Source organism: Octodon degus, unplaced genomic scaffold (assembly GCF_000260255.1).
Source record: "Octodon degus isolate 3935 unplaced genomic scaffold, OctDeg1.0 scaffold00206, whole genome shotgun sequence".
NCBI classification, from domain to species: Eukaryota; Metazoa; Chordata; class Mammalia; order Rodentia; family Octodontidae; genus Octodon; species Octodon degus.
Window position 1 is genome coordinate 1,217,178 of NW_004524782.1, and position 22,584 is coordinate 1,239,761.

General features: G+C 50.5%; 1 protein-coding gene across 2 annotated transcripts; it reads left to right on the forward strand.

The window, feature by feature from the left end:
- Positions 1 to 11,644: 11,644 nt before the first annotated feature.
- LOC105744008 (myeloid cell surface antigen CD33-like) lies at positions 11,645 to 17,794 on the forward strand. Of its 2 annotated transcripts, none has more exons than XM_023704869.1 (5): positions 11,645 to 12,122; positions 12,290 to 12,568; positions 14,067 to 14,169; positions 14,463 to 14,544; positions 17,447 to 17,794. In XM_023704869.1, exons 1-5 carry the CDS (start codon positions 11,666 to 11,668, stop codon positions 17,633 to 17,635), a joined length of 1,110 nt encoding a protein of 369 aa, XP_023560637.1. In that variant the 5' UTR covers positions 11,645 to 11,665; the 3' UTR covers positions 17,636 to 17,794. The 2 variants fall into 2 exon arrangements, with proteins under 2 accessions (XP_023560637.1, XP_023560636.1); XM_023704868.1 differs by lacking the exon at positions 17,447 to 17,794 and adding an exon at positions 15,676 to 15,764 and having other exon boundaries at positions 11,665 to 12,122.
- The last annotated feature ends 4,790 nt before the right edge of the window (positions 17,795 to 22,584 follow it).

Consider the following 22,584-nt stretch of genomic DNA (forward strand, 5'->3'; position numbering starts at 1 on the left):
TCTGCTGAAGGGTTCCATGCTGGACCAGCGCTCTGGGTCTGTTCAGGATGCAGAAGGCCCGGGGTCGTCTTAGTCACTCGCCGGTGCTGCGCTCTGGGTCTGTTCCTATGACTCTCTCTTGATGGTGCCTGGCCTTCTTGTCTCAGACTTGGTGTGCTCTGCATGGAGTACAGAGGGAGAGTCACACACACGGCAGCCTCTTTTGTGTGGCCGCCTCACCTGGCGTAGGGTCCTCCAGTATCATCAGTGCAGCCTGCATGAGTGCTTCACCTTGTTCCAAGCTTACCTACCCCAGCAGGGCCTGGACACACCACACTGTGCTCACCGGGTTGCCGTGCAGTGACCTCTAAGGTTTCTTTCACTTATAACTGCTATACATTATGCCACTAGGATTGTCCACTTCATTGCATATTTTCATGTTTCTCAATTCCATATATTCCATATAAAGGTGCTGGGTGGGAGAGAGATGAAGAATGATGGGCGGACTCTGTCCAAGTGCAAAGGTGAGAACAGTGATTGGAATATTGCTTAAGTAGGAGAACTCAGCCTCCCCACTTTTTAGCAGGAAAATCAGAGCCCATGGCTGAGGTGGTGCTGCTGGCCATCACAGGGATGTCTGTCAAGATGCTGATTCTCGGGCTGTGTCTTATTTTCCTAAGGTGAGAGCTGAAGGGGCTGAAGGAGGGTCAGTGTACTCGGCACTGGACCAAGACTCTTAGTGCTGAAGGACACAACAATGTCTAAATGGCTGGGATGATGCAGGGGCTGAGTGGGTGGCAGGAATTGCACAAGGGACCTTTGTTATCTGTCCCCAACTCTAACTCAGCGGGGGGAAGTAGCTGTTCCGACCTGAGCGGTCTGGGAGCTTCCTCTCTCCTACTGTCACCCCTGAAGCCACTTGTCACGCATGTGTTCATCGACTTTGCCACTGCACACGCAATTCTTGCGCTACAAGATTCTTCTCTCTTTGCTTAGAATGAAGTCCCAGAGCACAATAGTAAAAACTGCAGGAGCACACACGGACCACGTTACAGACTAGTCTCTCAGGTAAGTGAAGGGACATCTCAGCATAGCACCTCCCTCTCAACGTACCCTTCGTGACATCACAGGGTGCCTGCCTCAGGCACAGCTGAGCCATCGTCATCATCCCGAGCCCAGGTGCCCTGCCTGGATCCCACGGTGCTCATGCTTCTGCAGACCCATCTTCAGCCAGGAGCAGTGTATGCTACTCCAGCAACACCTCTCTCCAGCTCTCTTGTCCCACCATCACTACCTGCTCCCTTTAATCCCAGAACCGAAGCCCTGATCATCTTTTTTCTCTTTGCCGTTCTTGCTGCTTCTCATTACTACATTTCTTCTTTTCAAATATTGTCAAATCCCCCTCACTCCTGCCTCTTCTCCCTCAGCACCAGCCTCCAGGATGTGTTTTCAGACACACTCAGGGTCCTCTTCCTGCACAGCCTGAACAGCTGGGAGTCTTCGGCATGCACAGAGATGGAGAGAAACACTGCATTTGGACTGCAGGCCGTGCATGGTCTCTGTCCTCCTGGCCTCTCACTTCGGCCTCTAGTGCCAGCTCTGTGAAGCTTCACCACAGTTACCAGCCGAGTCACCCTGCCCTGAATCCTTGCTTGTGCAGTTTGAGCACCTCGGAGAACATTCCCACTTCTGTTCCCATCTGCTCCCCTCCAGCCTGGGTCTGCAGTGCAGCTCAGGGGTGTGTTTTTATCTGTGTATGGGGGTATGCACATCTGTGTGTGTACACATCGGTGTGTGTGTGCGCGGGTGTGCAGTGTGTAGTTCTTCTGTACATTCCAGAGTTCACAGCCAACGTGTACACTGAGTTCTTCCTTGCTTCTGTGCGTGGGTGCAGTTCATCCACCATCTCTGCACTCCACCATAACTAACGTTGGGTTCCCACCACATGGCTGAACTGTGGGGAGGTGACAGTAATGCATCGGCACACATTTCTTACCACTCGCCGCCACTAAGACAAGCAGAAAAGGAATAAAATAAATCAAAGATGAATGTGGCAAGTTCAAAGTCTTTCCCTTTGTTTCTTATTTATTACGCGATATAGAGTACCTCCCTGCACAGATCAGACGCCAATGATCCCGATGTTCTCAGCCTCCCACTTGCTGGTATTTCAGGTGTGCACCACCACACTCAGTCTCAGTCGCATTCTCAGGGCACCCTGCGGGCACAGCTGGCAGAAATCAAACCTCAGTCCTCGTGTCTGCCTAAGCAGGCGCTTCAGTCCCCTGAGCTATTGGTGGGCCTTTGTCCCTTGGTTTCAGAAGGCTCAACTGATTGTCACACGGTCCAGTGGCTTTCAGCTCATTCTAAAACAGTTCATCATGATGTCAGTCCATGGTTGAGAAACCTAAATCACTGTGTACAGGCAGACACAGAGAAACATAAATGGCCAGGGACCCACTGTGCCCTTCAGAGAAACTGTTGCTAACAGCCACATTACAGACTAGGTCAAAATCCACTACATGTGGGCCTGGAGGAATATACCCGGTCTACACTGCAGCAGGGGAGAGCTGGAAGATGGATCCTTCTAGAAGAGATGGTGATGGAATGAACCAGTGAAAAGGGTGAGGGAGCGAAAATGTCCATCTGACATCGTATGCTTTATTATGATGTGTTTGTAATACATTTTAGTTTCTTTCCCACTACAAACATGCGCTTGTGTTGTTCTTGTCCTAGAAAGTTGATCCATATCTCTAGCCTGTGTACTTGGTGAAACTCTGCGTTCTCATGTAGGCCCACACTTAGGATCTCCCCGGTGAGATCAACTTTCATGGTGTGCCTGCTTTCTCTGCCACGTTGCACTGCCAGGAACATTGGATCTAAAGACATTTCACTATTCTTCTTTTTCTCTTCATTACCCACTGATTGAGCAGGAGTGTGGTGTTTAATCTCCAAGTGTTTGTCTCCTTTCTGTGGTTTCTTTTTCTGCTGGTTTCTAACTCCATTCTGCTGTGATCTGATAGGATGCAAGAGATGAATGCAATTCCTTTGGATCATTTCAAGTTTCTTGATGGACTATGTACAGTTCCTAAGGAGAACCTTTTATGGCTGGCTGAGAAGAATGCATTGTGCTCTTGCAGGATGTAGCAGTCACTGCAGGAACCAGCCCACAAGCTGACCTAGTGGGAACTATAAGGAGTCAAAGAGAGAGACTAATTTCCCACAAGATGGATCAGAAGGCTTCCATATGGCAGGTGCAACAACATGAGACATCTAGAAGACTCCTTTTGTAACAGTAAAACACGACAATGTACCAATCCCCAATCCCAGGCTTCCAGGAGAGGTAAATGATTAACAAGGATCTTAGTGACCACACATCTGACAGTCATTTGCTTTTTTTGAGTACTTCCACTGACATTGTCCTGCACAGGGGGAATTGTCAGCCTCCTCAGTGTTGCATTCTCACAGAGAAACAACACAGGAAGCAGCCTGCCTCCCCCTCTCCCATCCCCAGAAAAGATGAGCAAGGATTCAGTCTCCGTGTTGGATCACACAGCCTGCTCTCAAACAACTCTGTAGATATCTACTACATGCACTCGTTCAGTGGTACAGCTCAACACATTTATATTTGTTAATAGGGGCTTGGGAGATGGCTCAGAAAGATAAGCACTTGACTGGCAAACACAAGGATTTGACTTCAATGACGGTTTCCTCCAAAAAAAAAAAAATAGGCGCATTTATGTTTTTTTAGTTCTTTCTTGGTGGACCAGACTCCTTGAGAGAGTATTAAAACTTTCTGGTGTGCTTGTATTGGAAGCTATCCATCTTTTCCTTATGCTGATTCTTTATTCATCTGTCAATGAGGGGATCAGGGAGATACCTCCCTGGTGTAAGCACCTGCCTGTCAAGCACAAGGACCCCTGGTTCGATCCCCAGTATCACATGCAGTGCAAGCCCTGTGCAGGAAAGCCACTGAAATAGGGCATGATGGTGCTTGCCTGTAATCCCCACACTTGAGAGGCTGAGACAGGAGGATGACTGTAAGTCAGAGCTGCATAGGGAGGACCTGTTCCAAATAATCTAATGTGGCAGTTGTGTTCTGCATTGATTTCTTAATGTGAAAAACATTTTATGTTTCTTTCGGCTCATTGAACATCAAATAATAAATTTTTTACTATGTACATCCTATATCACTTCATCAAACATCACATTCATTTGTTTATTTCTCACTCTTTGATCTTGTAGACTGTGTTAACCATTCCTGTGTGTTTCTGTGTAATGTTGGAGACCAGGAGGGCTAGAAAGTTCAGCTGCCGTCCTGCTGATCCCCAGCATAAATAGCAAGGAGAGGACAGCTGCTGGGAATATCAGTGCTTAAGATTCACTCCTAGGTTGCTGCGCCATTTGGAGGTTGTTTAACCAGTTTACAGTACCAGAGGAAGACAAAGGTCTAGTGGTGTAAGAAAGGGGTTAGCTATAGACAGAATGAATGAAAAGGAGTTTTTAAAGTACCTAAATGAAGGGAAAAAACAACTGTGTATGGACAATAACAGAAACGAAAGCAGGTGAAAGAAAGAGGAGTTTATTTTGTTTTTCTTTTATTTCATGGTCATGAAATTTTAACATTTTTCTCCTGAACATTACAGGGTGAACAGCAGAGAGAAGTTTCAATGATGTATTTTCTTATATCTGTAAAGATGGGTGGAGGAGATGAGTTGAGAAGATACACATAGGGGCAGAGGAGAAAAAAGGACCAGGGGGGGATTTATAAGAAAGCAGAATGGCAGTATCTATGGACATGGTCTCCATTTTATCTAGTTTTATTGGGTTTTATGAGACAAGGTCCTGCTATGCAGTTCAAGTTTGCCTTGGACTCCCCGTATAGCCCAGGACGACCTTGAACTCACTGTGCTCCTCCTGTCTCAGCCTTCTGAGCACTGGTGTCCATTGTAAAATCCAGCAAAACCCTGACATAGGAGGCCTCAGCAAGGACTAATGCTGAGGAGAACCCAAGAGGTAAATTAGTGGCCTGGGAGATGCCTCAGTAGAATAAGCGGTTCCCTGGCAAGCACAAGGGCCTGAGTTCAATTCCCAGTTCTGCCCCAAAAAATAAAATAAAAACAATGTGGCCATATAAACTTAGTTCATATGTGAAATTGTGCATAAACATAGAAGTGTAACACATATTGTAAAAGAGAAAAAGGATATATATATATATATATATATATATATGAGATTTTTAATAAAAATCAGGAAACATGGGTATACTTTTGAGGATGTAAGAGAGGATGACAGAGAAGAGAATGGGGAGGGAATTTAAAAGGAAATGAAAGAAGATATGAGGAGCTTGAGTTCAACTAGCGGTCTAACAGAACCTCAAACTTTGTAATTTTATAAAATGATCCTCAGAGTGGGAACCTAGTGAGATGTCAAGATGCTGTGTTAGATCAACATAAACAGACTGTATAAAAATGAGGAGGGTATATACAAATGGGAGAAAAAAATAGAAGTAAAATAAGGCAAAGGAGGGAAGAGATAGTAGAATGCAGGAAGGAGACAATAGCAGAGATAGAAGACAAGAAAATTGTAGAGTGGAGGGAAAAAGAGAGAGGGACTCTGCGCACTGAGGTTGTGCTGACAGTGGAGTCAGGCTAAACAATGCCCCGCAACCACCCTTGAAGCAGACCTATGTGATGTAACTGTAGGCAATATTTTATGGGCAACAGTAGAAATTTCATACACACTTTGAATCCTAGCATTCAAAAAGTGAATCAAGGGCCAGCCAAGTAGCTCAGCGGATTAAAGCACATGCAAGCAGGCAGAGGGGCCAGGGATTTGATCCCCGGGCCTGCTGAGCTGGCCCCACCCTCGAGGACCACTGAGATGCCAGTTGAGCCTGGGCGTGGGGACACGCGCCTGTAATTCCAGCACTTGGGAGGCTGTAAACTGGCAGAGCACTACGAGTCTGATCTAGTAGTGAGACCCTAAACATCCTGCAGACCCTTCCCTAAAAAGTACAAAGCAAAACAAATTTTAAAAAAACTCAACCAAGACAAACAATGAAGAAAGAAGTCAAACACAGAGATCAGAAAATGAAAAGCTATGCAAAGGGCACTGTCCTAGTAGGGTTTGCAAGGAAACCATATGAGACCCATGAATGATTGCATTATTTTATGATTGTCACTGAGGAGTCACATATAAGAGAGCTCAAAAAATCACTCCACACTGTAAAGACCCACATGGATCCCAGGGCAGTGTCTTTCCCGAGTCCAGCTGAAGACCGAAACCCGTGACAATGGTCCGTTTCGTGGATGTGCGCAGGCCAAGCCCTAGGTGACTTGCAGAAGCTGACATGCCTTTGCAGCACGAGGAAGGGCCTGTGCTAGCAGGCTGAGCCGTCTACCTGGAGTCGGGAAGCCAAGCTCACAGTAAGAACCGGAGCTCCCCTGAACGGTACCACAGACAGCCTCAGCAAGAGCAATGTCCTGCGTTCCTCAGCTGATGACAATCGCCAGGTTCATATAAGGAAAGCGAGTGTTGCAGGATGCTGCAGGACACTCAGCACTGCCACATCTTCCCTTCAGAGCCAGGAAGCCATGCCAAATTAAAGACAAGAGCTCCCCAGAGATGAACACGGGCCATTCTCTTGGACAGCAGGGGCCCACACTCCTGCGGCCATGAGAGCAGCAGAGTTCATAACACGAAAGCCAGCATGACAAGTTCCTCAGGAGAAGCCACAGCCCCCATATTCCTTCTTACACTGTTCTCAGCAGTCCTCAGGTGGGTCTGACATCCCCTCACCACACTGACTCAGGTCATCTCGGTGGAACAAGTTGGCCAGCAGCTATCCGTCCACGAGCAGTCATTTGTCTTCACAGCGCTGCAGGATCCCAGCTCTTCTCACACACAGAGGTCAGAACCTCACGGTCCTGCTTGTGTTCTGTCACTGACCCCGAAGCCCCTCTGCCTAGGTGACCATCCCAGCTCGCAGGCTCTCTGCGGTCATCGCTAGCAGTACATAACCTTCCTCTCGGGCAACTTCCTAGATATCCTTTGATAGACCCAGAAGCAGTGACCTCATCCCCGCAGGCCACTCTGGTAGCTTTTCTCTGTACCTTTGCTTCAGATGTCAAAGTAATACTCATATTGTCAGGTTTCGCTATGAATCCAGATCTTAGTGGCTACCGGGAGCCAACAGCACATGGTTTCAGGGGCACAGATGGGGGTTTTCTTCACCCCTGTGATCTCCTATGCCAGGTGCTTGGCTGCACAGGGAGCTCTCTCCAGCCTTGACTTCAGTGGCATTGAGGGTACAGAGGAGGACAGGGGCTCTGTGTGCAGATCCTTGGGGCTCAGTGGATCCTGGGCAGAGCGGGCAGGGCCTGGAGCTCCGTGGCAGTGGTGGGTGCTGTGAAAGTGCCTGCTCGCTCTGCTCCCCCGCATGCTCCCCATCACTACCATGACGCCAGTGGGGGAAACACAAGCAGTCATCAGCGCTCCTCTGAATTTGGGGCACTGCAGTCTCCTGCCATTCTGGGTGTCTCACAGACACCTCTCGAAGTCTGGCTCTGGTCCATAAGCAGGACCCTGCCCCTTGCTCCTAGCTCCCCGGAGAGCTCACAGGTCCTGACACAGTCAGTGTTCTCTGAGTGATTCTCTGGTCTCCATTATTTCTCCACTTTCCTCAATGGCCACATGTACAAAGACTCCGTCTTTTTAGTACCTTCCCAGCTGGGCCTCGAGTGCCAGTCAGAGCAGAGTTAGGCCGAGTGGACCCTGGGCTGTCTCTGCTGGGCTGTGTACCAATAGCTGGCCTGGCTGAGCTTTCCTCCCTGTGCAGATTTTTTAAAATTTATTTGCATTTACTTTATGCATTTATTTACTATATGCATTTACTTTATTTGCATTTAATTCATTCCTGTGCCATAAGTTTTTTGTTGCTGCAGCTTCTTCTGGGATATCTTTTTCTTCTGTGCAACTTCCTCCTCTGGTTTAGGAACAATTTGTTCCTTTTCAGTAAGGAGCATCTCAGTAAGGCAGGGGGAGCTCATGGTTGGGTTAATGCGGTCCTGAGCTCTATAAGTACGGCGGCGCATCTTGGGTGCCTTGTGTACCTGGATATGTTCAATAACCAGAGAATCTACATCTAAACCCTTAATTTTTTTACTTTTTATTTTTTCCCACATTTTATTGAGAAACAAATAGCAATGAGACAGTTTCAAACCATTTTGGTAGGACAGTTTCAATAATAAACACATTGCATACATTCTTCCTAGTGGTTAATTGCTGCACAAGATGCGGACATGATATCCTATTTACAAACACTTCCATCTAAACCCTTAAGCTCCCCATTACTCTCTGCATTTTTAAACATTTCCAGCAAAAATACAGCACTCTTCTTGGGCCACCGACCCTGTGTGCAGCCCCATGTTTGGTCTGGCCACACCTACCAGCTGCACCATTGTAACGCTGGAATGGCACACACTGCTTCCTGAATGTGACATCCTTCAGATACGTGGTGGCCTTTCAGATATGCATACCTTGATGGCCTGGGCAGTTTCATGCGTGTTCTTGAAGTGAACGAGAAGATTTGAGCCTCTTGATTTGCATAATTTTGTCGGGTTTTCTGGGTCGAGAGAGTAGCGAGTCATTTTCACAGGTCACCTCAGGCCGCTGGCAGGAAGCCTCGGCAGACGTAAGTTTTCCCAGCATGCCGTGTTCTCAAGAATCTGTCCGGAATTACTGTATGCGCCCCTCTCATATGACATCTCATCCACGGGCTTCCCCCTCGGGTTGCTCTCTGCTGGCTGACACTGTTTCTGCATTCTCGTCTGAGTTCCTGCGCACTGCGCTGAGCACATTCCAAGCTGCTCCTGGGTGTTACGGCCTCAGTCATTCCAGATACCCTTCTCCCACTAGAGATCCTCCTCGGTGTGCTCAGGAAGGACAAAAGGGCCCAAAGACAGTGCTTGAGGGACCTCAGCTGAGGGAGGAAGTCAGTCAGGGAGAGAACCTGTGAGGAAGGATGGGCATGGTGAGAGGCTCATGACAGCCAGCTGCGGATCCAGGCAGTGAGCTCGTGAAAGCATGGGGCGAGCAGAGGGCACAGGCTGTAGTGCCGCAGCACACAACTGGGGTGAAGGGAGACCCAGTGGAGGAGGGACAGGGGTGATCACAGGGGCTGAGGATGAAGCACGCTCATTCACTGTCACCTTTCTATCAACATTTTATCTTTATGGATTAATTACAATAATTTTTAGATTGACTCGTGATATGTGCAGTCCTTAGTTCTCTGATACTCAGTTGTAACTGAGAAAATATATGGCATTTACCAGCATCATTATCAGACAAATGAACAGAAGTGCTAACACCAGATGCACGCGTGCTAACACCAGATGCGCGCATGTGCTGTTCCGAGATCCACTCACCCTGCTCTGTGAGGAGGACGCTGACACTTGAGTGACTGCTCGAGGCCGCCAGCACCTCTGCGGTGGGACCTGGCACATCCTGTGCGAATCTAGACTGCGCTGCAGTTCGGAGGATTGCTTTTGTGCTGTGTTGTGAATATTTAAATGGCAATGGAATACCCAACTCTGACAACGCTAAACCCAAAAAGGGGATATAAATGAAGGTCCATTTTGTATCTGTAAACACAAAATAGTTAGGATACATATATAGCCACTCTCTCTTAATTCAGTGAGAAGAAAGATTTGTACTACTAGTGTGGACAGGATATCGTGTCTGCATCTTGTACTATGAATAACTACTATGAAGACAACAATACGCAGTGCATTAATTATTGTAACTGTCCTACTAATCGGCTCTGAAACTGTCTCATTGCTATTTCTTTCTCAATAAAATTAATAAAGAAAAGATGATTTTGGGAAATCTCCTGGAATAACAATTTGGAAATACACAGCACATCATCATTAATGACACGCCCCTGGGCAGCGCTTCCAGAACGCGCTCCTCCTATCCCAGAAGAACCAGAGCTCCTTGCCGAACCTTCCCCCTTCCTCCCGCTCCCAAGCATCTGCCCAGCATTAGTCTCCTCTTGCTTTCATGAATTTGAGCTTTTCTGATTTCACATGATATCTCCTGATGTGAAATTGGGTCTCCGTGCACTGAACGTTCCTCATGTCCTGGAATTCATCCGCGCCATGGGAGAGGTCCGGACGTCCTTGCTGTCTCAGACTGAATAACTGCATGGGTGTGCCTGCGTGTGTACCTGTGTTCTGTGTGTGTGTGAGTCTGTGTGTGTCGCTTTCTCTGAGGCAGCCATCCGAGGATGAGGACATGTCATTGAATCTCCATGACTGTGAAATGAAGGTCCTGTCTCTCTCCTATTTCTGAAGTCAGGGTCCCGGGGCAGATCCAAGGGTCCCGTGGGTGGCCTCCCCGGACTCCACGCCACCACTCATCTGTTGGAGGGTCCTGTCTCCTGTGGCTCTGGGCCCTGCCCCCTCGCTCTCAGCATCCATGGGCAGGAGCCCTCATCCCGGGCAGCCTGTCTGCTGTTCCTCAGCTTCTCCAGGACACGGCCATTGTGATTGTACACAGGCACTGTCTCGACGGTCCAGGAAGGACTGTGCAGCCCGAGGAAGTGCACACAGCGCCATCTGCAAAGCTCTGCTTAGCAAAATGACAGTATTGAGAAGGTTCAGCTCCAAGGCCTGGCACTGTGGGAGCCCCGCTGTGCCCTCAGAGATGCCCTGTGAAATTATGCACCCCCGGGGTTCCCAGCCCTGTCTCCTCTCATCATCTTTGCCCTTCCATGTCCTGGCACGTGAGTGACTTCCTGCATGACACACATCTGGGAAGAGGGGATCTGATTCACCGGGTAGGCCCAAGTAGAGAGCTAGAGCTCCCTGTGAGCTGAGGCCAAGATTAACTAGCACTTCTGTATGCTGAAGACCGAGTGAAGCTCACTGCGTCCCACCGAGCACAGGTGCACAAGGACTTTCTTCTGCGTGGACACAGCTCATGTTCTCTCTGTGTGACGTGAACACGCTGCCTGCTTGTGCCTCGAGGTGTTGCTCTGCGGGCGCCTCTGTACTGCGCGTGCAGAGCAAAGTCTTCCTCCTGTCGTAAGGTGCTCTCAGCCTGCCACCCTGATCTGTGGCCTGGAAGCTCCAGCGTTGGCCAGCGCAGGCTCAGGCTCAGGGCTTCCCTGGTCCTCTCGTGTCCAGCGGCACACACGCTTCAGGCTCCCTGCGTGTTGCTGAGAGAATGAACAGTGAACTTGTGCACACACTTTCCTGAGGATGCCTCCTCCTTTCTTCTGTCCCGGACACAAACAGCGTTCAGAATCCTTTCTCCTTCTTCACCATTCACACCTCCACATAGGAAAAGGTGCATCCTTGCTGGGCCAGCCAGGAGGGAGGCGGCCTGACCCTCGCTCGTGACTCTCTCTCTCAGGTATCCCCACATCCCTGGCCAGCCCAGTGCGCAAACAAGCTTCCAGGATGGGGCCAGGAGGAAGGCTCTGCCCCTGTCTTCTCTCTGGGTGTTTCTCTGCCCTACTTCCATTCTGTGAGATGGGGCTGCTTGCACAGGGCAATGGTTTGAGTTCCTCTTCTGTGAACCGCCCAGCTCTTGCTCCACCCTGACTTGCAAGGCTCACACAGCACTTCCCCTCCACACTGTGTCCTTCGGTGCGAACAGAGGAGCCAGGACAGTGAGCTCTGAGATGCTGCTGCCCCTGCTGCTGCTGCTGTGGATGCAGGGAGAAGGGCAGTGGGGGCTGGGAAGAGCTGAGCGTCGTTTACCCTCAAGGTGCTCGCTTGACAGTCTGAGCTACAGGCTGGAGGTGCCCAAGTCAGTGAGTGTCCAGGAGGGCCAGTGTGTCCTCGTGCCCTGCAAAAACCCGGACTCTCGAGTGAACTCCATGACTGTCCCTAGCTACTGGTTTGAGGAAGGGGCTGATATAAGTCATGACTCCCCTGTGGCCACAAATGACCCCCAACGCCAAGTGCAGGATAGAACTCAGGGCCGGTTCCGCCTCTTCCTGAAGACACAGCCCAAGAACTGCTCCCTGCACATCAGAGACGCACAGAAGGGTGACAGTGGCTCATACTTCTTTCGGGTGGACTCAGGAAGTGTACAATGGAGTTACTGTGCAGACCTGGTCTCTGTGAATGTGACAGGTAAGTCCTGGGCACCAGGCACAGGTGGTGGCGGCCTCTGGATTTGGCTGGGATGAATGCTGTCTGTGGCAGGGCTGGGATTCAAGTATTAGGACCTCAGGAAAAGCTGGGTTGGGGCCTGTGCTTCTTAACCCTTCCCTCCTGATTGTTGTTCCCTCTCCTCCCAGCCCTGACCCACACCCCCGACATCCTCATCCCTGGGACCCTCATGCCTGGCCGCCCCAGCAACCTGACCTGCTCTGTGCCCTGGGCCTGTAAGCAGGGGACACCCCCCATCTTCTCCTGGAGGTCAGCTGCCCTCACCACTCTGGGTCCCAGGACCAGCCACTCCTCTGTGCTCACCCTGAGCCCCAGGCCCCAGGACCATGGCACCAACCTCACGTGTCAGGTGATGTTCCCTGCTGTTGGTGTGAGCGTAGAGCAGACCGTGCTGCTCAACGTCAGTGGTGAGTACTCTGCCGGGTACCCCAGTTGCCGGGCCTGTGAAGGCCAGGAAGACAGGGGCTCAGAGCTCCTTCACTCTGTGCAAGATTCCTGGTTATGCAGGGGATTTAGAAGTTCTGTCCTGTCCCTTGTCATTTGAATGTGTTCCTGGGGATGGGGATGCTGCTGTATTGCCTCCTCCTCCCCTTAGTCAAGAACGAAGCAAACCTTCTCTTCCTGTCTAGAGCTTCCAGAGGAACCCCACAGTCAGGGTCTCCCCAGGTTCTGGCCCACATAACGAGACATTCCCCCCGTGGAGCTACTACTGCTTTATTCCTGTACCAGGTTTGGTCAGATGTGTTTTCTCAGGCCTCAGATCCTGAGAGGTTGGCACCTAATCATGAGCAACCCCACAGGCCCGTGGTTGGGGGTGAGGACATTCATGGGTGAGAAGCAATCTCTTCCTGTCCTATCCTAAAGGATGCTTTTTATCTCACTCCAGGCAGTGAGTGCTGGGAGTGATTTTAAAGTGCCTTTCAGCATTTTGAGCAGCGTGGTGTTCTCAGCCAATCTGAGTGTCAAGTAAATGCAGGAATTTCCCATGTTCCCCTGCTCTCACCTGAGCACAGTGCCCTCCTGTCAGAGTGCAGCATCTGCGTGGTCCATCATTACAAGCGGTGACCCCACACACACAGCACTGTCACCTGGAACTCAAGGCCACACCAGAGGTCAGCCTTGGTGTCTTGCATTCCTTGGGTTTTCACCATAGTAGTGTTTCATACACAATGAACATCCCTTTGGGACACACTTCTTTTGTTTCAACCCTTCACCCTAACTTCTTGCAAGGATCACCCCACTACTTCTCCCCTGCTCCACTGATAAGGATATCTGCCTTCCTCTGGATAAGTGGCACTGTCAGGACAGGGAAGTTCCCTCACAGTGCTGCTCAGCTGTCACCAGGTGAGGCCCAGATACATGTCCCTGACTCTGTGTGCTGCGATCCCCTGAAGTGCAGCCAGCTGGGCCCAGGTGGGCTGCCTGTGCCTGACTCAAAGGTTCAGTGAATGAATGCCTCCTTGTTCTGCTTTACCTCTGATACCTACTGCGGGCATAATGGACCCACTTAACCCCAAGAAACCAGGCCAATGGAGACCAGGTGAGGAGACGAAGGAAGGAAGGAGGGACCAGGTCAGCAACATCTCATGGCTCTTTGTGACCTGTCACTCTCTAGCAGAAGGTCCACAGGGCCCAGAGTGCCCTTCTCCTGCTTCAGCCAAGTCTGAGGTCTGATGCAGAGAGGAAGCTGGGTCTTGGGTGAGAAGGATTTGCTGGACAGGAGGTATAGGGTGGACCATGCCCTTCATCTCAAGGCTCTGGACAAGGCTGAGGTCGGGAGATGTGAGAGGACTCAGGGGGCTGAGCTTCATCTTGGAAGTGAGAGGCTCCCTTAGTGATGAAGAGAAGGGGCCGCACCTCTGTTCGTCATGATTGGGGTTCAGTCCAGTTCTCCTTTCTTGGCAGGGAACCACAAGACGAAAGCCATATCGGGAGTGGTTCAGGGGGCCATCGGAGGAGCTGGTGTCACAGCCCTGCTCGCTGTCTGTCTCTGTGCCATCTTCTTCATGTGAGCCCTAGTTCTGGGCCTGGTGGGGGATGGGCTGGCCAAGGCAGGGCTGGAGCTGGGGGAGCTGAGAGTCCAAGCTGTAGCTGCTGGGCAGGCCTGCTCTGGCCCCAGCCCCAGCCCAGCTGCCCAGGAAGTGGGGGCGAGTGGGGAGAAAGGACCCTTGTGCGATGCCTTGTTATTAAAGCCACCAGGCAAGTGCTACGCTGTGCCTGCCACAGCCACTTGTCCCGGCTCGTAATAGCGCCCCCAAGTCTGAGGAGACCAGGCGTAAAGCCCCTACTGTCACCCCTCAGAGTGAAGACCTTCAAGAAAAAAGCACCCACAACAGCAGGGGACACGAAGCACGGTGAAGCCGCCACCAAGCCAGGCTCGCTGGTGAGTGACATGGCCACCCCGAGATTCAGGCTGCCCTCCACACGCCCCCATGATGCAGCTCGCTATTATACCCCATTAACTGCCTTCAGGACGGGCTGAGAAATAGGCTTGCAGAAGACACTGGCTACCGGCCGCCTGCTTTACAACTTATGTTTCCGTTTTATTAGGCATGACAAGGTCCATCAGCCAGGAGATGGCTGCAAAAGGAAAGACTGTTTGTGACTTACAGATCCCAAGGGACACAAGCATGGCAAGGCCATGCCTCAGAAGGGTGTACGGGGAAGCACCAGGGTGACCAGGAGGCAGAGTAGGGGCAGATGTATAGTCTTCATGAGCAGAAAGGGGGAGACAGGGAACGCAGGTTCTGCCAGGTTGAGCCTGGCTGCACTGCACAACCTCAGGGGGCTCTGGGGTGAACAGCCCCGGCTCCCGACACAGCCCTGTCTCCAGTCGCCTGGCACCGGGCCTGGAGTGAGTAGGGCAGAAGGCTCATGACCGTGAGTGTTAGCGCTCCACAAAGGATGTACATAAGTGTGGGCTATGGGTCCTGTTCTTTAGCACAGCAGTGACGCACTTGTGCCTGGGTCCTTTACTGTCTGCAGACACCAGCTGTCCCTGGTAGAAGCAGCCTCTCCAGCAGCCAGGGCCTGCATGGCAGGACATCACAACATGGAGCTAACACACCCCTGGGTGTGCTCCTCCTGCTGGCTTTCGCAAATGATGGCAGTCCTGTCCGTGTAACTCAACCAGACACCTGGCCCCATTCCACCCCCATTCACCGTCCCCTCTTTCTCGGTTAATAAGCCCCGAAAGTGGTCGATGGCTCTTCTGACACAGGAACCCAAGTTCTGCCCTTGAGTTAAGTTCCTCTCTCTTCTCCAAACCTGCTGCAGTTCCTCTTTTGTATTGCTCTTCCATAACCTAGCGTTACCCACACAGGGTTACTGCCCAACCGCCTCCGGTTATGAAATGCTCTGCGCTGCTAAAAGACAGTCATGCAAACCATGTGGGTGGGAATTTGGGGCAGGAAAATCAGGGACACTTTCAGTACATGGCCTTCTCCCTGCCCTTAAGCTGAGGAAGCTCCCTCCCTCTCAGGACCCTGGCTCAGCTGCCCCCTCCTCCATCCAGGGCCAGGTCAACCTGCCCAATTCTGTCCATCACCCGAGCTCTGGTTCTCATTTATTTTCATAATTGTGACTAATATGAACATCGCTAAAAGGATTTTGAATCCAAAGTCAGCAATACCTGCGCATTCATCCTGTCCTTCAGCGAATAATAGGCTCCCAAGTGCCAATTCTTCTAGGTGCTTGGGGCATATCTGTATTTTTTAAAGCCATGATAATTATGTCTTTTGAGCAGAAGAGTAACACAAATGGATCACTCTGTGGTGTTAAGAAATCCTACCCCAGGTGGGGTGCATGAGAGGAAGCCAGATAGGAGACATGAGTAAGCCAGCACGGCATAGTATACAGGGGGCCAAAGGTGAGGCTTTGTAGGAAAGTGGATTCTGGATACTTCTTGAAGGTTGAGCCAATGAATTCTGCTAATAAAGTGAAGAATTAACAGGGGGCATGTGTTGATACAGCATACTGCCTCTACCTCATAGATACTATGGAGGACAAACTTCTGTTGGTGTCACAGATGTCTATATGTGTCCCAGGCTATGATAAATAACTGAATTGCCAGTGTCTGAAGCAGCCAGGCCTGCAGGAGGAGAAATTGTTCAAGAAAACAAATCAGGCATCATTTTGTTCGAGGAACCTCTGAGAATCCAACTGGTAACCACAAATGGCCATAGTTTGGGGTAAGACGAGGGATCCAGGAGGACACAGAGTCTGGGGTTGCTCCACAAGAAGGCCCCGTGGTAGATGAAGCCAAAAAAGGGATGAGGCCACATACAAAGCTCATGAGAGAAGGGGAAGAGAGGAAGTGCATGTTGTGAGTTTTGGAACGCTTCTAAGAAACCCTGCGGTCAGTCTAGGGCTGAGAAGTAGGCTTGCAGAAGAAAATGCTTCTGCTTTGTCAGTCTTGAGGTTTCTAGGAGCACAGGAGCCAAGCTCCCACGCACAAGGCCCCATCACCCACCCAGGAGGGCTCCTCTCTCCCTGTGGCTGTGCAGTCTGGGCTACCTGTGCGGCTCTGTCTCCATGGGACAAGGTCAGGTCTGAAACCTCTCCTAGTTCTGCTTCTCTCCTGCTCCCCAGCACGGAGGGACGGGGGCAGCACATATTTGTTTTGCGATATTTATCTTCACCTCCTTGAGATATTATCTTAACCTCCTTCATCAGGGCCCGTGTCCACATTGCTCCTGTCCTGTGTAGACACTGCTGAGCACACACGGGGGTCTCAGGGACAGCATGGTTGATCACATGATCAAAGGATAAGTAACCTCTCTAAGTACATGATCCCCCTCAGGTTTAGTTGCCCCATCAGGAAACTGGGCACAATAATAGGATTTTCCATGAGCATTTCAAATCAGAAAGCAAAAATGTGTGTTGTGTATGTTGGATAACTGAATAAGCCATATCTTCAAAAGTGTTTGATAGAAGAATGAGAGGGCCGAGCCGGTGAGATAGCTCAGTGGACTAAAGCACCTGCTGAGGCAGGTTTAGGCAAAGCCCAGGGACCGTGGTTCGATGCCCGGGACCACATGCGCGAGAGCCCTGCCCCCAGAGTGCGGGGGTGGGCCTGTAATCCCAGCGCTGGGGAGACTGAAGGCAAGAGGGTCCCTGTGAGGCAGAGCTGCGCAGTGAGGCCCTTAAGGTAAGAAAAACAGAAGAAGACTGAGAGGTGAATAAATGTTCTGCCTGCCTGAGATTCACCTCACGGACCCGCTCTGCCAGGCCAGCTTCCCCTTCCCGCTGCTCTGCTGTGATCCTCTCCTCTCTTCTCCACACAGGCGCACCCCCCGGAGTCTCCAGCTGGGCCCCCAGCAGCCCCAGAGGCCACGCCTGCCTCAGGGGAGGACTTCGAGCTCCACTACGCGTCGGTGACCTTCCACCCTCGGAAGGAACCCTCCACCGAGTACTCCACGATCAGGCCCCACGGAAGGGCTGACGAGAACGCGGGTCTGAGCCAGGACTCTTAGCCCCTGCTGGACACCTTAGCCCCCGAAGGCTGACTCCTGGTGCTGCGACCTCCTCACGGATGCCGAGTTGCTAAACGGCTGCAGTGAGTTTCCCGTGACGTGAATCTTAAGACTTTGCAGTCAGAGAGGGTTGGGTGAGTCCTCTGCGCTCCTGTTTTCTGAACACCTCTCCGTCTCCTGCTCTGTAAGTGGGTGTGAGGGGTTCTGCTTCACAAGGTTGCCATGAGGATTAAATAAAGAATGCTTGGAAGATGCTCCATCTTCCCCTTGGGCTGTGTAGCCCAGAGGCTGGGGTGTCCCAGCCCAGAACCTGTATCAGCAGGAGTCAGACTCATTCCCTGCCCCAAGCCCTTCCCTGACTCAACATCCCCTCCTGCACCACTCTGTCTCCACTCCTTAAGTCCTCCCTTTCTTCCATCTCATCTCTCTCAGATTTTCTGGCTCTTTCTTTTCCTCTTCATTTATGTATTTGGTACAGAGTCTCACTACGCCGTTTGGACTTGTAGTGATCCTCCAGTTTTCAGCCTCTGCTGCACTGGAATTATAAGTGTGCACCACCATGCCCAGACTTGGTCACTGGCTCAGCACGCACCAGGGGCGGGGCCAGCAAGGCATGCCGGATCAGGAATTGAACCACTGTCCGTGTTCTTGCCAATAGACACTTAGTCCACTGAGCTATATCACTAACCCTTTTCTGCCTCTTTTATGTCCTGTTGCCAGCAAAACCATATGTTAGCATCAGGAGATGACCACAGAATACATTGCTAGCTTCCCATCCTAAAGAATAATTGATAGGGTTTTCCCCAGGACTTGCTAGGTCATGTTGTAAAGGACCCCTGAAACCTTTTGGTAAAGGGCCATTGAATCAGTGTTTTAGCCCACGGTGTAGCTCAGTGCCACAGCACCTGCCTGGGTTCAGTTCTCAGCACAAAAATAAATTAGGTTTCGTGAGCCATAGTCTCTGTTGCAGCCGTGCTGAGCTGCCCCTGTAGCACACAAGCAGCAGGACAATCCGCGGGTGAACGCACATGGCCGTGTTCCAGTAGAGCTTGGTTTACGAGTCGTGGGCTGTGCTTTGCTGTTCATCCTACTCCGTTCTCATCTCTCCTCCGTCCCAGTATCCTACCCCTCTGATCCGAACCTCTCTACAGCCCCTGTGACACATTCCTCACTGATGTGTAGTCCCTGTCCTCCTCCAAGAGGCCCTGTCCATCCATGTCCTCAGCGGGTCAGAAGTTCCTATCCATCAAAATGAACTCAGAAGTAGACGTCCTGGTGGAGACGGTGGACGAGGCTCAGTACTCTCCCTCCTAAAAGGGCTAATTAAAATAATAGAAAAGTAGTCTGTGCGGAAGCTGCCCCACGTTCACCATCCCTACAAAAAGGAGAAATTATTAGGCTACAGATTGATAAGAAGCTCTAAATAAATGGAATATTCTAGCATTGCGTCCGAAGTGCCCGATGCCTATCCTCTACTCCCACGTCGTCAGCAGGCCCAGTGCAATGGAGGGAGGACTCTGAAAAGGACAGTGGCAGGCTGGCAATGCAGACAAACTTGCTGCTAGGACCCTAAGAATTGACCCTTAGGCCTCTGATCCGGGTGAGAGCCCATGTTTCCCTGTTTCTCTTTTCCTTGCAAAACTATATCATTGACACAATACCAGAATATTCCTTTGTAAATGTGCCAGGCAATGGAAAAAATAACTCAAAGGTGGTGCAAAGGTCAGCCGGTTTGGGGCCCAGGGATCAGAGGGACAGTGTACAGGCAGCATCCGGGCTCCTTCTCATACCCGCACCCACGAGCAGGGAAAGGGCCCCCAGAACCAGCAGTGGTTCTCTGGATGTCTGCTCCTGCAACAGAAGGCAGCTGGGGACGCCCACTGGGGTCCTCCAGGTAGAAGGGGAGCCCCTGCGCAACATCAGGCAGGTCCAGTATTAGGCAGGTCCAGTACCACCAGAAAGAAGGATGCGTGGGAGCCAGAATTAAGTGGCCACAAAATACTACACATCACCTCCAGGTCTGAGACCCTCCTTCCTGGCCCAGAGACATGGGACTGGGAGGAAGAACTGGAAGAAGGAGCCCAGCCACAGAGCCGGGTGTTTCTGACTCCCGGCTTTGTCCTTTGTTAACGATGTGAGGCAAGATCCTTAAGAGAACAGCACTGAGACCAGGAAGCAGAGGGACCTAGCAACCTCAGCCCCTCTGCAGCTCAGCCAGTGGGAGCCCGAAGCTGTCCCCAGCAGGGGCATTCCTCATGGGGCAGGCAGGCTGCAGGGAGACACCCGCATGGCTGAGTCCTGTCTGTCCTAAATGGGCTCAAGCGTCTCTCCACAGACCTGGCCTCTCCTCTCCATTCCTTTGCCCTCCTGGGTTAGTACTAGGATTCTACGATTCTGGGTCAGGCCTTTCTAATTTTTTTTATCTTTTATTTATTTATATATTTGTTTGGTACAGGGACCATGCCTGGTTTCAGTGGCTGGCACAGCATGCAGTACCAGGGATCGAACCCAGGTCCTTGCGCTTGCCACCGAGCTATCTCCCCATCCTTGGCTCAGGCTTTTCTGCAGAGCTGGGAGCACCTGAACACAGCGTGATCTTGCTTTGGCACCACAGTCAGCAAAAGCGTCACCATCCCACCTCACCTTGCCCCTCCTTCTTCCCGCAGGAAAGGACTCTCTCTCTCTCTCTCTCTCTCTCTCTCTCTCTCTCTCTCTCTCTCTCTCTCTCCCTCCCTCCCTCCCTCCCTCCCTCCTTCCCTCCCTCTTCCCTCCCTCTTCCCCCATCTCTGTGTCTGTCCATCAAATTGACCTACAATTCCAACCCCTTTTAAAACAGGGTCTTCCTAGGTTTCTCAGGCTGATCTTGAACTTGCAGTCCTCCTGGCTCAGCCTCTCCAAGGGCCGTAATTGCAGGCACGTGCCTCTGCACCTGACTAGAAAAAGTTGTCTTAGTGAGAACAGCGTCCCTCTGCCGACCGAGCCTTGCCTGACTCCTGTGCAGAAGTGGGAGGAGCCCGAGATCCACGGAGGTAGCTAGCGGTGTCCGGGACTGTCCAGGCTGGGCCGCTTCCCTTTCACGGGTATGAGCTAGGAATTTATGCTCTCTTGAGGTGAAGGTAACTAGTTAGTCACAGGTATCCCTGGGAATTAGATGATAATAGCAAACCCTTTCTTGGGGCGACATTGGTAGGAACGCATAACTATTCAAAGAGTGGCATTGTACGCTGCTCAAGGCCTTGGCAGAAGATAAGAATTCTTTTTAGCGTGCAGCTCTCCTCCCAGCCAGTCTGGATGACTGCAGGCTTCTGCTTTTCTTTCTCCATCTGTGCCCATTTTTCTCTCTCTTGGTTCAAGACACCTCCCTCCTCTTTCTGTATTTTCTCGCGTTTCTACCTGGAACCTTCCAGTCTCCTGCTAGTTGATCTCAGCTACACAAGGCTCCCCCCGCCCCGATTTCAGTCAAGACCCCTCCTGCAATTTCTTTCTAACCCAGCTTCCCTGAGCCCCAGAGTCCTGAGGAGGCAGGAAATCTGGGTGCTTCTGATAGAGCCCTGGGACCAGAAAACGGGAACTTCATGACCCTCAACATTTCCCTACGTGTGACTCTCCATCCTGCTCTAGGGTGACCCCCCAGGGGGCATGTTCCTCCTCCCCTAGGGCTTCTCCAGGATCAACTGCATCAGATGGGGGCGGGGGTTCTGATAGGCATTGCTAGTTCCTAAAACGTACCACAAACCGAGAGGCAAACCCATGCACACAGCACACACGAAAATGCTTCATTTCTCCCAAAGGTAGAAGTCATGACTCTCATACAGATATAATATTGGCAGTGCAAAGATTTCATTTCACTCATTGTCAATCAGGGAATAAGGAGGGACTGAAAAAAATCATAAACTTAGAGTGAAGAAATGATGGAATGGATTGGCTTGCTGTGGGGATTCAAACAAACCATCAGCAGATGAACGTAGGTGTATGCCTTAGACAGGAACTGCTTGTATTTTTATTAGCTATCTCTAGATCCTAGCATTGTAAGATAGGTAAAAGAGAAAACAAAAATGCTAGAGAAAAATCAACCCAGAAGAGTATATTCTAAAGAATGCACCTTTCAATAAAGATACCCACTAATTTTGCTTTGATTTTCTTTTTTTTAGAACTTTTTTATTTATTTTTATTTTAATAAGCACTTGACTGTCAAACGCAAGGATCTGAGTTCAATCCCTGGTTCCACCAAAAAGAAAAAAAAAAAAAAGAAAAAGAAACAAATATATTTATTTATTTATTTATTTATTTAGTAGAACTGGGGATTGAACTCAGACTCTTGTGCTTACCAGGCAAGCACTTAGTCTACTGAGCCATCTCCCCAGACCCTTGCTTTGATTTTCTAAATTTCCTTACACTTCTTTTTTTAAAATCTTATTTATTTATTTATCTATTATGTGGTGCAGAGTCTCACTATGCAGCTCCGACTCACAGTGATCCTCCTGGCTCAGCCTCCCCAGCACTGGTATTACATGTGTGCTCCACCAGGCCCAGTTTCGGTGGCCGGCATGGCCTGTAGCATGGGGGATCGAACCTGGGTCCTTACGCTTGCGGGCAGGCGCTTAGACCACTGAGCTGTCTCTCCAGCCCTCCTTGCACTTCTTAAGCCAGCTATTTATTATGTATCATGTGCCACACATCTTTTTAGGAAGCACTCAGAACTAAATGGATAAGATACAAACATTCCTCATGTGACCTACACTGTAGAGGTGGAAGAGGTAGGTAAGAGATAATTAAACAGATTACATGCTGTACTGAATGGTAACAAGAAGTTGGAAAGAAAGACATACAGGGAGTGTGGGATACATTATGCGCCTCAGTGTGCTGTCCCTGGACATTATCAATGAGAAACTCACATTCAAATGTGTATACATATGGCATGTGTGTGCATGACTAATCTCATCAGTGTG

Coding starts and splice junctions, on each gene's coding strand:
- LOC105744008 (XM_023704869.1), top strand. CDS start 11,666: ATGCTGCTGCCCCTGCTGCTGCTGCTGTGGATGCAGGGAGAAGGGCAG. Junction 12,123..12,289: donor GGTCTCTGTGAATGTGACAG/GTAAGTCCTGGG, acceptor CTCTCCTCCCAG/CCCTGACCCACACCCCCGAC. Junction 12,569..14,066: donor CGTGCTGCTCAACGTCAGTG/GTGAGTACTCTG, acceptor CTTTCTTGGCAG/GGAACCACAAGACGAAAGCC.